This window comes from Poecile atricapillus, chromosome 3 (genome assembly GCF_030490865.1).
Source record: "Poecile atricapillus isolate bPoeAtr1 chromosome 3, bPoeAtr1.hap1, whole genome shotgun sequence".
Lineage (NCBI taxonomy): Eukaryota > Metazoa > Chordata > Aves > Passeriformes > Paridae > Poecile > Poecile atricapillus.
The window spans coordinates 23631326-23646604 of record NC_081251.1 but is presented as its reverse complement, the minus strand read 5'-3'; the positions used below and the strand labels follow the sequence as shown (position 1 = coordinate 23646604).

Sequence of the window (15279 nt, the reverse complement as noted above, 5' to 3'; positions counted from 1 at the left end):
TTATACTCCCAAATCTATGTAAACTTTTAAAAATTGTTACTGGTAAGAAAAATCAACATGAGGTTTTTTATGGTCATCTCTTCTTCAATTTCTCATTATCTTTTTCAGTTCCTACCAAGTTGCTTTTTCCTTTGGGATTTAATTTGCTGTACCCCAGCATTTATCTCAAAGCTTCTATAGAATCTGTTAAAGCTAGTTGTTTTACCATTCACTTAAAAAAAATGGATATTGCCTGTGACAAGAATATTTTATGATAGACATTCACAGTCATTCACTATTTATATTTTAAATTATCTCATTACAACAAAATAAAGTGCTATTTAAAGCATTGATTTTTTCAAAGTATTAATTCCAACTAAATTGAAATTTAGATGATAGGTGTAAAGGAAATTGCAGGTAACATTCAAAACCATCAATTAACATCTACAATAGCAATATCAGACTGAACGAACCGCTCAAATAAATTAATACATGGCCTCCCACTGTACACAGTTCAAAACAACATATTTCAGAGAAGGGTGTAACAGTTCTACTTTCTTGGTTCTACAACCAGTGATATTTGATCATTGTTAAATCAACTTTTTAACTAGTATTGATGCTTAAAAAAAGTATTTGCATCTGCTTTAGCCCTTTCCTAGAATCCCTCTTCATAGCCCTCTGTGGAAATTAGTTTCCACATATACATTACATCATGAGTTAGCCTTCTAAAACAGACTGATCTTCTCTTACAATACTTTATCTTCAGCCTTTCCTTTGAAAGAAATTCTTAGTTTAACTAAATTAATCCATACACTATTATCAAATTTTTACCAATCATTAAATACAGATGTTAGTAAAGCCAAACAAAAAATAGACTTTGAGGGGTAAGGAATTGCATACATCAGTATAAATTGAGGTTGCTGCTTTCAATTAAATTCCATTCACAAGACAAAACTTTAAAAAGTAATCCCTTATCCAACACTTTTCCTTACTTATTTTATCTTCCCTAAAAATCATCTACTGAATGTCTTGTGATTCTCTGATGCTGAAGAGTTTGCTGCAAGCTGAAAGTACAGTATCTGCTTTGGATTTCCAATGTGCAACAGCCTGTTGAAACACTAATATATTTGATATTTGCAGGTGTAAGGATTTTTTTTCCTTTCAAAGGTCTGACGCCCTTCAACAGTATATATGACACTGCTTGAACTGTAAATACTCTGATTTATATAGAGATGTGAGTGTATAACATACATACAATACACATACCCGAAAAGAGCCAACTATATTGAAAACTTAGTAAAAAGCACACTTTACTTCCCAAAATGACACACATAACACTACCAAAGCACAGAAGGAAACTGGCTTCTCTGAAGGCATACTTTTTCAATGAATTTCCAGGATGTCTAACAGTTCAAAGAGCTCAAATCTGATAACTGCTAACACTGATAAGACAGTCTCCCATAGAAGAGGATGAAAAAGACATTACAGCTTCAGTGTTACCCAGTCATGATTTGGGGCATATTGTGACAAGCAGCAGTGAGGCAAGAAGTAAGACTACTGAGAGGACTGTTAAACAAAAAAGGAAACATCCAAATTAATAATGAAATACTTGCCTAGTTTATTTTAAAATTACTTATTTAATTACTCTACAGATGAAATATCCTAGCTAAGTGTAGTAAGTCAGATCCTGTCTATAACTGGGAAGACACAACTTCATTTATTGGATGAAAGATCTAGAATACAGATTAGAAGTTAATGTAGTTTAATACTCAGAATAGAATTCAAAAATTTTCAAAGATGTGAAGTGATTCTAAAGAAGGCTTTGAACTTCAGTATCTTGGCAGAAAGTGGTAAAAAAAAAATTTAAACTTCCAAATGAGAAAACATTAACTGAGAATTCTTCAAACAGGAATACTTGTTCAAGAAACTCAATATCTTTCTTAAAGATAGTATTGGTACTAACATGCAATTTAAAGGGATACTGACTTCAGTTTGACTTTCACTGTACTGTCTTACACCAGGTTACCTCCACTGACTTCACTCATCTAGTTATAAGTTCGGTTAGTTTTGGGAAAGCAGAATTAGATGCAACAATTTGAGATCCTTTCTCAGGAAAAATTGTACTAGATATTCTCATATTAAAAAACAATTATTATTAATTTATCCCCTACTTCTCCCCAAACATCACTCCAAAATTCCAATTAATTTTCAAAAAACTTTTTTCCCATCAGCATTTCCCCAGTATATTGGCATTTTCAGTAATACCTTTCACCTCTGACACTGAAGTGATTTAATCTGGGAGACTGATTGAACAAGTCACCTATAAACTTGAATTTTACTGGGCCAGGGATATACTTATTGGGTATGCTAAAACTGAGTTCAGTGAACTGTTTCTTACATATCAGTCTTTTCAAATTTTTAGCAATAACTTGGTAAATTCAAATGTGATTTATGAATATTTGGAAACATCTTATAGTTGTTACTTTTTGTTCAAGCATAGAAGATGTTCATCGCAGTCTGTATAATAGCATCGCTTTAAGACACAGCTTTCAGATAATACTTAGATTTAACTTTGGGGTCAGACCATTTGCAAAGGCAGTGAACAATAACTGATAAAAAAATTATTTCAGTTTGTTCATTGCCTGAATTTAACAGTATCTATACTCTGACAAATCATAGGAAAGTTGAATGTATCTCACAAAAAAGATGGAGAAATGAAAGATGTAATTTGTTAAGATATTCTGTTAAGTGTGATATGTACTGAGGAATCACATTTATTTGTGGACAACCACAACTAATTTGTATGAAAGCTATGAAAACTTGCATTTTTAGGTTAACTCATATTTTGCACACGATTTGCCACTATATAGAATGATGCAAATTACATGATTTCTGGTTTTGTTTTGCTGTGACTGCATGCACTTAGGCTGTTACATGCTTACTCTGGTAGGCCTACTGTGACATGGAAACTGGTGGAGGAGGTTGGACAGTTATTCAGAAACGAGAAGATGGCAGTGTGGACTTCCACCGGACATGGAAGGAGTACAAGATGGTAAACAATGTTCTCTGAAGCCTGAATATCAGCTTTTATTATTTGAAATCTAATATGCTAAAGTTATATTTATAGCATCTTTAGAATGTAAGCAACTTTAAAAAGTTGTCTTTGTCCTCAGATGCTCATTTTGAAAATGTCAAAGTAGTATAAGTTGTTTGCCTAAGCAGACTTGCAAGTGTGATGTTTGTTTTTAAAGAGAAACCTTACTTTTTTTTTAATCAACTGTTCCATCGTATGTCTACATTTTTTGAGATGTTTATATTTGTGTTTCTAGTGGCAACAGTAGGAACTGCTCCAAGTCTACTAAGTAATATTGATTCACTGTTTCAGATTCCTGAGCTTATCTTTGCTGAAATCAACTTTTCAAAACATTACAGGTCAATAATCCCCATGGCTACAGTAAAATTCTTAATTGACAGGTTGAAAACTATTAAACCTAAAAACTGATAAAGTGATCATTTCAAACTGGAAGGAAAAAAACCTACCCTAACAAAGCTATTTAAATATACAACTTGAATTACAGGGATTTGGTGATCCTGCTGGGGAGTACTGGCTGGGAAATGAGTTTGTTTCTCAACTGACTAATCAGAAGCGATATGTTCTTAAAATACAACTGAAAGACTGGGAAGGAAATGAGGCATATTCATTGTATGACCACTTCTCTCTAGCAAATGAAGAACAAAAATACAGGTAAGCAGAAAAATCAGATCTAATTACAAAAAAAAAATTCTGATAGTAATCCTTCTAAACTGTGTAGGTGCATGGCCTTATTTCATACAAATCATGACTATTTTCCAGTTCACTCAGAAAATGTTTTCTCCATTTTTCATCTCTTGCCTAAAAAAATAATTTATTTTTCCAGAGGAGAAAATATGTATTTCACTAGTGCATCCTGAGTGAGTATAACACAAAAAATGCAAAGACTACGAGATAGTATGGAATAAGATAAGAATCATGTGCCAATATAGTGGGTGACAGTGCAAAGTCATTAGAATAGGACCCTGCCTGCAGTTGCTATAAAATCCTGATTCCCTGCAATAAATACATTTCTGGAAGGTGGATGACTAAATTTGCAAGGATTTTCCTTGTCAGTGGCTTCTAGGAACTGTTCTGTTCATAAAGAGCACACTGAGGTGATGTGGCCTTATCCTTCCATGAGCCATTGGATTAGATTCTCAATAACTCTCCTACCTGTGAATATGGAGCAAATGTGCATTTCACCCACCACTAACTTGTCAATCTAAACACCAAATTTTAATGGACCTATTTTTATGCTCTAATCCTGTAAAATGTTAAGGTTCACAATTTCTTCTTAATTCTTGATTAAAATAAAAAATAATACAAATTTTAAATAAATATTTTATATAAATATTATCATAGTATTTGTTATACACTTTAAATAGTATCATAGTATTACACATTTTGAAATAGTATCAACCACAGCTGAAATATATGAGCAGTTCATAGCTCATTCACCAGGTTCTCAATAAATAGTTTGATTTATTATACAAGAAACTAAAGTCTTCACAGTATAACAGATGCTTTCCTACTACATGAAATGTTCCTTTGTAAGAGTCATACAGATTCATGGAGCTTTGGGTGACTGGACAGAAAAACTGTCCACATTTAGATGAATTTCTCCAAGATCTCTAGCAACTATTTGTTGTAAATAAAGTCAACCTGACACCTGAGAGAACTGATGCTGTTATTTCAACTCAGGTCTTATATGCAAACAAAGCAATTCAAAACTATCAGCATCTGCCCCCCACAAAATGTTAGATCTTAATGCCTTGGTAGTATTTAGCTGTCTCAATTCCAAAGTAAATATTTTTTCATCTGGAAACAGTCAGAATCTACAGCAGATTTCTTTTTTAAAGTAATGTTTTAAAATACTTAGAAAGGCAACTTTTGCAAAATGGGTGATTACCCTTGTCCATTTACAATATTAAAAGATAATTACTGAAAACTAAGATGGTAAAAGCAATTTTATTACAATATGCACCTAAGCAAGTAATTAATCATAAAGCGGAGTCGTTTAAAGAATATATTTAACAGTATGAAAAAGAAAAAAAACCCTAAGAAAGTATTCAGTTAAGAATATCTTCCATGCCCCATCCCTGGCAGTGCTTAAGGCCACGCTGAATGGGGCTTGAGCAACCTCATCTAGTGGAAGGTGTCCCTGCCCATGGCAAAAGGGTTGGATCTAGATGATCTTTAAGGTCCCTTCTAACTCAAACAATTCTATGATTCTATGATCTATTACATTAAAAAGATTAATACCTTCTGAATGCTGGAAAGATTATGAGTTGGGCCATAAACCTGAAATTTCTTCATATTAAACTGAGATCAGAATAGACTTTGTTTGAATCAAACTTCCTGATATCAAAGCTATGAAGTCAAACTAGGTTTCTCAGGGTTTTTCATTCAGGTTTTGAAAACCTCTAGAGGTAGAGATGGCACAAACTACTTGTTTTTCCTCAACGTAAGAAGTTTTTCTGATATCCAGTAAGAACGTCTCATTTCAATTTCCATCCACTTCCTCTCATCTTCTGTTATACTAAGCTGTACCTTTAAAAATTTATTATTACTCATAAGTAAATAATACTATGCTTATATTAGACTTCAGATGATATTTGAAGACCCAGGCTAGGCTCATATATTATACTTAGAACCTTTAAAATAATTTAGGTTAGAAATTGGCTTACATAATTTTGAACTCATCTTAAGAAACAATGATTTTTTAAAAGGTAATTTAAAGAAAATCTGTAATGAATTGATCCTTTGAAACCTAAATGAATAAAAATTAATTAATTATATTTTAAAATTGGATATATAAAATGGGTTAAAATAATCTCTTAAACTACCAAAGACCGTTACTATCATAAGCAGAAAATGATATGCAAGATGTAGACTGATTGGGGAACAAGTTTCTTATCCTCAGAGAGTCAGATCTCTTCTTTAAACATATAGAATACTTCTGAGAAGCATAAGCTGTTTGATACAGAAATGCAATCACTGAAAAGATACTATGGGAGCAGAGGGTTCAAGTTCTCCCAATTCAAGGTAACACAGGAATAGTTGTGTAATTGCCCTGCCCAGTTTAGTGCCCTGTCTCTCCCTACTGAGACTGCACTGGCACCCGTGCAAGCAGATCCCAACAGTAGCAGCCTCAGTGAAAGGCTTCATGTACCTTGCCAGGGAAATGAGGCAAACTGAAATACTTGTGATGAGCTAACAAAATTTATGAACAATGTGAAAAGGATGAGTAATTACAACAGTGGAAAGGGATATTGAGAATATTGAGAAACTTCTAAAATATTATTTACTAGCTCGTAATTAATACTCCTGGAAAGGCTGTTACCACATATATATGAGGTTGTAATGCTAAATTGCTGTGTTGTATGAACAACAAAAGAGGAATAAAAAGTTTTGGTTTAAATATTTGAATGTAATAAAAATAACTGCACTTACTATTGCATCGAAGAACAACAATGCACTTTCAGTATTAATAAATACATCATCTGTATGAAAAATCTTAGAAGTTACTATCTACTTGCTCTCATTTTCTTCTATTATGACATGAACAAACACATGTTCATTAGAATATAGTGCTGGCCATTTCTGCTCATATGAAAACATTGTGCTGAAAAACAGCTTACAGCAGTACATTGGCCAGAAGAGAATTAAACTATTTGAACAGGATATTTACTGCAAATTATTCCATCATTATTTTACAGACAACTACCATCAACTTCCATGTAATAATTGTTTTTCCATTTTTCACTTCTACAGGATTTACCTTAAAGGACTTACTGGGACAGCGGGCAAAATAAGTAGTATAAGCCAACCAGGAAATGATTTTAGCACAAAGGATGCAGACAATGACAAATGTATTTGCAAATGTTCACAAATGCTAACAGGAGGTACAAATGTTTTTATGTTTCTCAGTCTTCCTATTTTTATTGGCACTGAAATTGTCTATGAGATAGTGATAATTTTGACTTAGTAAATTTTGATTATTAAAAAAGTTCAATACTCATGGATAGATATACTAGGATGGTGACTCCAGATGAAATATTTTACCATTTGACAAAAGTTAGTTAAAATAAAACAAGAGAAGTTAAAACTGGAGGGAAAATAAGTGCCTGAAGTTGAGGTACAAGAAAGTCTGTAATTGTGGAACTAATCAGAGACAGCTGATTCCTCTTTTGAGGAATGAAGTACATTCAGAGATAAAAACACAACTCCCTGCAAAAACCCTCTTTCAGAGATTCAGCTTGTCAGTGAAATGGCTCCTTATTCTTTAGGCATAAGCCCTTTCCCTAGCTACCCAAGGAAAAAACCCCAAGAGCTGCTGGGTGCTGCAAGTGCACCAGAAGGGTACAAGAATTTAATTCCTTATTTCAATATACTTATGAAGTGGTAAAGATATACCAAAGATATATCTCCATTTTTCTAATGATTTTTCACTAGTTATATTTGAGTTCTAGGTGGTGATTTTATCTTCAACTACACAAGTAATTCTATATAATTTGTTAATCTAGAATTCCACATTCTGAAATGTAAACAAGTGCCTTGTAAATTTGGCTTCTCTTCCTGTTATCTCATAAGCAATTGTTCATTTTCCTATAACACGGGCTGCAAGAAAAAAAGACAGCTTCAGTTTATCCAAAAGGATAGTTGGAGTACTGCCCTGCAAAACAGAACACACACACACTATCGCCACCATAACAGAAATACAAAAATATTATTTTATTAATAAAAATAATTTTTTATTATGACCTACTAACAAGTCAGGACTATACAGATGCAAAATACATTTGGGCTGTTTTTTTCTCCTTTTCCTTCTTATGAAATTCCAGGAGGTTTTGAACTGACCTGCCCAGAGTACTGAATAATTCCTCTAGAAAGAATTAAGAAAGGAGTTTGAATGTGTGAAGAACAGGAGTTTGCCAAAGAGTAGATAAAATCAAAGGCAACTCAGTACTGTTATAGTTCAAGTTGTGTTCTGCCTTCAGACTGTCAGAAATGTTTAATGTGGATAATAAATTGATTGAACTTTCCCTTCTCAATTTTCAAATACAATATATTGCATAAGATTCAATAATATGTAGTTGATACATAAATACATTTCCTTCCTGAGTTTGGGGCAAGAATTTTATACTGATGCTTCCAAATCATAAGAACAAAAAACTGGGTTTAGTTTTCTTTCTCAGTTCCAGAAACAAAGTGACCTTAAATACTATTTTGAGAATTACTTCTGCTGATGTTTGTCTTCTGTCTTGCAGGATGGTGGTTTGACGCATGTGGTCCTTCTAACCTCAATGGAATGTATTATCCATTACGACAGAACAACAACAAGTTTAATGGGATCAAGTGGTACTACTGGAAGGGCTCAGGATACTCTCTCAAAGCTACAACTATGATGATTCGACCAGCAGATTTCTAAATGCTTTGTCTTTATGTGAATTATGTATTGTATAGTCTTCAAAGACTTATTTTACCAAGCAACTTGTCTCATTTTTTCAAGCCCAGAAACATGCACTAGTGTTCTGAAGGGGTCAGTTCAGTACAGTTCCTGAATTGCAATCGCTTTCATCAGCTAAAGCCCATATTATTCAACCAGACCTAAACTCTAAAGCATCAACCTGATACAACAGTGATTTGGCCAAATGACTCAATAAAAAGAACATCCAAGAAACCATCAGACAACTTAAGGACTCTGTTTTACTGATCATTTATGTTATGTATGTGTTAGTAAATAACTGGAACTGTGAAAAAAACCCTAAAATAGTTTTAGGAATATGCATTTTGCCTCACCACTGAACTTAAAACATTAATATAAAACACTTAGCTAGATATAGAACTATTTATCTTTCTGTGTCATGTGTGCCCTTTATGTACATAAAAAAAACAACTTTCTGTAATTAGCTGAATCCTACACTTAGGGAATACATTCTTTTGCCCCATAGTCTCCTAAACAATTTCTTACACTTATTTGAGGATTTTTTTCCAATAGCCTATATGACAATGTTTAACAGAGGACAAATAGCATTTCAGTAGTTTGCGTCTATTTTTGGGAACTATCATTTACAAAAACCCTAATTTTTTTCAGTCCATTTCAGTCACTTTCTTATATTACAGAAAATCCCTACAAATTACAATATAGCATGTATTCCTATACATTTTTATGAAGAATGCACTTTTTTTCTTCCCTTGTCATTTACCTGTAAAATAATTGACCAGTATTTTATAAACTGAGACAACGGCATTAACACCAGATGTCCGGTTGTCTATGACAATCATTTATCACCTGGTGCTGTAATATATCTATATGTTTTGTAAAAATAACCTAACTGAAAAACATATGCATGTTCTTTGATACAATTAAATTTATGCTTGTGACTTAAGATATAAATGACTACATTTTAAGAACAGGAAGAAAAATAATCTGAAAATTATCTAGGGTTTTCTTTCAGTAAATTAGGGCTTCTCCCTAAAAGTTCTCTGTAGGTAGGCCCTCAATGTATGCCACAATGTGAATAAATTACTCTACTAGGTGATCTTTGTTTTTTTTTCTCCCCTTCATTTTATTACTATATGTTTTAAAACTGTGTACAAAACACTGTGAATCAGATTGAGAAGATTTTTCTTCATACATCACAATAATTTAGTGGAGGCTTTTCTCCAAATTAAGTTTAGCTTTTAATTCTCATGCTTATTCTTTGCCTAATATTTTTGTAAAACTTTGATTTCAGCAGTTGACTGAATTAGTTACAATGCACAAACTTAACGCAAAACAAAACAAAAAACCCAGACATATTTCTGGAAGCTGACTCAACAAAAGGTATTTTAAGGGCAACAAGGTTTGTGAAGGGTCTAAAAAAAATATTGTGGGAGGAGGGGGTGAGGGATCTGGGGTTGTTTAGATGGAGGAGGCTCAGGGGGCACCTCACTCCCTACAACCACCTGAAAGGAGATTGTAGTTAGGTGGGGTCTGGCTCCTCTTCTACTGTGCCAGCAGTGACAGGCCCAGAAGAAATGGCCTTAAGCTGAGAGAGGGGAGATTCAGATTAGATATCAGAAAAAAAAAAATCATGTTTACAGTGGTCAGGTATTGGAACAGGTTGCCCAGAGGTCGTGAAGTCAAGTATCCTTGGAGGTGTTCAAGAGGCATTTGGATCAGCTGGGTTATGTTTAGGGGTTACAGTGGAAGTGCTGGGTAGACAGTTGGACTGGATGATCCTGTAGGTGTCTCCCAACCTTGACTCTATGGTTCAATCTTGAGAACAGTAAATACTTTCGAGAATTGAGAGTTTTTGAGATAGTTTTGAGAAATAATAATTAAACAGTTTTGAGAAATGTTTTTATATTGACAATCATTAAAGCTGCTGTCAGAGTACCCACCACTCAAACCACCACCACCATTCTTCAGTGAAAATCTGCCATCATTACTAAGTGTAACAGAGACAAAAAATATTTCTAATATTACTTCATGATCTGATTTTACATAAACCTAAAGACTGTAAATTAACAGTTTTATGGAACTCTTCAGTCACTGTCTGAAGAATTCCATAAAATAATCTCAAATGTATTTGAAATTACTGTTTAGTATTTTATTGTTTTTCATAGCAAACTTGTAAGGATATACATATCCCAAACTAAAAAAAAACAAAACAACTTCCCAAATTGTTTTCATGAATTTCCAAGAAATGTCTTAGACAGCAAGGCTAGAAGAGAGGTCACATATACCCACAAGCACACAGCATACCCAGAGAAGCCTAAAGAGCTGTCATTTTTCAGCCTAGAGGAGAAAAAGGGAGGGGGAGACCTTAATGGTGCCTACGAAAGCCTGATTGAAGACATAGGGAGGACAAAGCCAGACCCTTCTTGGAGGTGCTCTGCTATGAGACAAGAGACAGGGACAACAGGCAGTAAATACAATTTGGAATTGGAGAAAGTGAATTTCCTTTTCATTTATTCATTTATTAACAGAAGGGTGGATTGGACAAGTCCCTTGGAGGCCTGTGTTGACAACCTTCAGACGTCCCTGGTAATCTAAAATACTTCATGATTCTATGAAATTTAATAGAAATGCTGAGTCTAGATTACTGTGTTTCCTGTGTTGCTACATTGAATCAGACAACTAAAGAAAATACTCCCAATATTTGCGATATTAAGCATATCCACACCAATAATAAAAGGAAAGAGAAATAAAAGCCAACAAAACAAACAAACAAAAGTCCTCCAAAATGTTCTTAAAAGCCATGATGGCATCTGAATGCTCAACCTGGCGAAGAAAAGCAGTGTTAACTTCTGGTTAATGCTATCTTTATTTTAGTAAGAAAACCTTGTATGACAAAAATAATTTAATATTGCATGGCTAGTTTTGATTTGTTGAAAAGTTTATAGAATCTGAGGCTTTCTGATGACTGTTCTGGGAAAGTAATCAAAAATACTGATGTAGACTCTGAATGGATCACTTATTTAATGAGACTTAATTTTAGGGCAAAAAAGATCAATTTATCAACACAACTGTAAAATTTTAGAGTGTATATGTCTTTAAATGACATTTCATCTAAAGAAGATTGCATGGCTTTAACTCCGAATACCACAGTGAAGCCACAGAAGGGCAACATGTCAGAAGGAAGGCAATAATAGGAAACAGAAGGCTGCAAAAGCTGCTTAGGACTTGGTACAAACAAGTGCAACATAACAGCAAGGTAACCCCTACTTCTAATTCCTTCCTGTAATCAAATAAACAGTATGTGAAACTAGAATGTACTTCCATTTTCTCTAAGTATTTTTTAGGAAGCAGGAAAGAAAGAAGAAAAAAAAGCAAATAAAAAAAATATTCTGTATCAAATAATAATGGTATCTGAAAAAAAATAAGGTATCTGTTACGGTGAGAAATGAAGAGGGACTAATGAGGGAATGATTGGAATGGCGATGGAAAGATTGCCTTGGACTCCAACTTCGTTCCTTTGCAAGAACAGCATATTGCAAAAATAAGTGTTTCAGGTTCTTAGCACAACCCTAACCTCCCTCAATTTTACATTCTCGCCATCTCTCAAATTCTCCTTACTTCTGCTTCCAGAATAAAACCTCTAAATGGAATCTCAAACACAACCCCAAGAGGAAGCACTTCTAAAGAATGCTTTGTACATTGTTACTGATAGCATACTTTGTAATCAAGATAGTCTGAAAAGAAACAGAAAATTCAAAGCAACTTAACATGAAATTCAGCGTAGATTTTTTCATAGAAATACAGAGAAGGGGAAAAACCAACATGCTTCTTATTTATTTTTCACATTAAGTTTTACAATTCTTACTGCATTTGCTATATAACACAATCTACTTTCTAATTTTATAAAAAAATATGAAATAATGGATAATTAATTTCTTTAGGGTTATTTGAGAACAACTGCTTCAGTTTCCCTAAACTTTGAGAACATACAACTTACAGTCATGAAATAAAGCTTCATGTTGAATATGTAAATTTACATTAGTTATAGATTTAGAAAGAATGCTAAACAGAAGTTCTTAACAGTTAATAAAATTACAGTAGAAATAAATTTCATACTCCATTAACTGTACTTTCTTCAAAGCTGTATGAAACTTTAAGAAATAAATTGCAGACACTAATTTAGTGGAGGGAAAATTATTGGAATGATTGACTAGTAACCAGCTAAAATTCTACTTGTTTTAAAACCAAAATAGAATTCCTGTTTAATCAATTACAATACATGAAGTGCACTGAAGTCTACACAGGTACATCATGCCCCCACATTTCCTCTTTTGCACTTGTTCCCAATTCAGTACTTGAGAATGATTATTAGAGGCAGGAAAAATGCTTCATTTTTTCCAGCTTAGTTCTAGAAGACCATAGTAATTTTCCATTGCCCAACTAATTTCTGGGCCAAAAAAATTGAGTCCCTGACCTGCAGATCTTTCCATTTGGCAATAATATGCCCCTCCAGTTTGTATACAGGTACAGATAGAAATAAAATTAAAGTATATTTATATTTCAGTAAGATGTTGGTTTATTAAGGTGTTAATTAGTGAACCAATATTTTGCATTTTCCACATGTAGCAAAGGTTTTGCACACATTTCAAAAAATAGTGGATGAAGAAGAAAATAATTCCTTGCAGTATCTGCTTTAAAAAATATTTTTCTAATAGGCTTTCTTATTCACAAAACCTATTTAGAGGGAAAATCATTTCCCAGATAAACAAAAGAAGGTTCACAAGCTTAAACGACCATTAAACTTACAGGAGCTGCAGGGAAGCTGGATGAAAGTTCATATGGTTCCTCTGAGATCCAGTGGCCTAATTCCAAAGACCACAGAACCTAAAATAAAATAAGTGGTAAGCAGAATCTTAAAATTTCTAAAATAAACTTTTTGAATGTGTAATTAGAAGTGACAGTGCTGTTACAATAGCTGGTTTGCTATTTCATTTATCCAAACCAAATGATTTGCTGAAAAATCAATAAATCAGAAAGATACACATTTTACAACTAAAACAAATCATTGAAATATCAGTCAGTGCTTCTACGCATAGCTATATTAAAGTTTAAAACATTGTTAGGATATTAGAAAATTCAACTATTTTTAATCACAATTGCAGAGCAAAAATTTGAAAATGGAAGTTACAGTATATGAGTTCTGTTCTCTCAGTTCAGTAATCACTGAATTTCATGAAGTTCCTGTTGGCTTATTCCTCCAGCTTGTCAAAGTCCATCTGAACAGAAACACCCATCTGGTGTATCAAACACTCCTCACAGTTTTCTATTTCTCTCACATCTGCAAATTTGCTGAGGGTGCATTCTTCCCCATCATCCAACTCATAAATGAAGATGTCAAACAGTACTGGACCCCTACTACTACAAGGATTATGCAACTATTGCATAAAATGCACATTACTTATATAAATCATCCTGCAAAGAAGACTAATTCAATTTCTTTCTCTGTGGTATCCTCCTTTGTCAGTGTCATATGTTAGAGCACAAAAAAAGACTGCAGAACACTAACTCTCTAGAAAATACATAATCATTTGTGTTCAACTGAGCTCTGAAACACTGGATCAATACCATCTTTAGAGAGTAGTAACCCTAAAACTGTGGCCCACTTGCAGACTTCTGCTCCCATCAGGATCAGAGCCAACTGGTTAAAAACTTAAAATGGTTTTATTTCCAATTTCTGAAATACAGTAATATAGTTTTTGGTTTTTTTGGTAAAACTTTCCATCCAAACGACTCCATCCAGCATCTTTTATGGATTGATCTTCTAAGCATTTTTCAGTTATTTATCATAACTTGCAGTTGGTTTACTATAATATTAGAAGCTGCATGGGAGAGTATTCAAATACTATCCCTCAATTGGTAAAAGCATTGTCTTAATGGGAAAATGGAAAAAGATAAAGTTCCTACATTGGCTCTGCTCTTGAGTCATATAAAGAACATTCTACTCCTAATTTGTAGACAGTCTAAATTCTGAAGCCCATTCTGATGGGAGATTCTTTTCCTTATTGGTTTTATAAGTGGTGAGCCATGAAGCTTCTCACAGAGGTAAAACACTGGTATCTTCTTTGCCAAGTTTGTCCACTGTCACTCAATTCAACAACTTTTCCCCTTCATAGGTATTTAAGCTTCACAATGTCTCTTCTGTAGTTGCCATCTGGCACCCTTAAGTCCAAAATAAGTAATGTTACCAACCACTGAGATATCCTGTTGCTCCTAGAGCAGGTGAAGCTAACTGAACAAGCACACATATACCCTCAAAATGGGATATGTGGAATTTATCAGAAAGGCAACCTCTGTTTTAGGCTAATTCTACCTCTCTCATATTTTCCCTTAATAGCTCTCTAGCAATTTCAAATAGATGAAGACATTAGCACAGCCATGCACTATTAAACAGTTGTCATTATTCATCTTAGAACAAGCTGAATTTCATCACTGTCTGAAATTATTCCCATGCTTGATTCACAATAACTAAAATACTCTGCCATACAAGTGCATATATTATTAGTTTTAATTTAGATGATAAAATGCTCCCTTTTAAAATTGTGAACAAGTCTATGAAATATTTCCTATAGATAAAAACTGGCATTATATATACTCAGTGTGGTAAAGTTATCCTTTACAATGTTACAGCTCACGAATGGAAAATTCTAAGCTGAACAAATTGATCATAAACTAGCAATGTAAACCTTATAAAATGGCCTAATTGCACGTAAGAAAATAA

At 33.6% G+C, this 15279-nt stretch overlaps 2 protein-coding genes across 3 annotated transcripts in view; one reads left to right on the top strand and one right to left on the bottom strand.

Annotated features, from left to right (window-relative positions):
* The window catches only part of ANGPT2 (angiopoietin 2), a 42020-nt gene extending 32426 nt beyond the window's left edge, over positions 1 to 9594 (top strand). The window contains exons 6-9 of one of the 2 annotated variants that reach the window (XM_058835527.1): positions 2930 to 3031; positions 3558 to 3724; positions 6827 to 6957; positions 8323 to 9594. In XM_058835527.1, coding sequence (XP_058691510.1) covers positions 2930 to 3031; positions 3558 to 3724; positions 6827 to 6957; positions 8323 to 8483 — 561 coding nt within the window. In that variant the 3' untranslated portion in view covers positions 8484 to 9594. The remainder of the gene's footprint in view (positions 1 to 2929; positions 3032 to 3557; positions 3725 to 6826; positions 6958 to 8322) is intronic. The other variant, XM_058835529.1, reaches the window with a different exon arrangement.
* The window catches only part of MCPH1 (microcephalin 1), a 126241-nt gene that overhangs the window by 67484 nt on the left and 43478 nt on the right, over positions 1 to 15279 (bottom strand). Inside the window, exon 12 of the mRNA XM_058835526.1 lies at positions 13308 to 13385. Coding sequence (XP_058691509.1) covers positions 13308 to 13385 — 78 coding nt within the window. The remainder of the gene's footprint in view (positions 1 to 13307; positions 13386 to 15279) is intronic.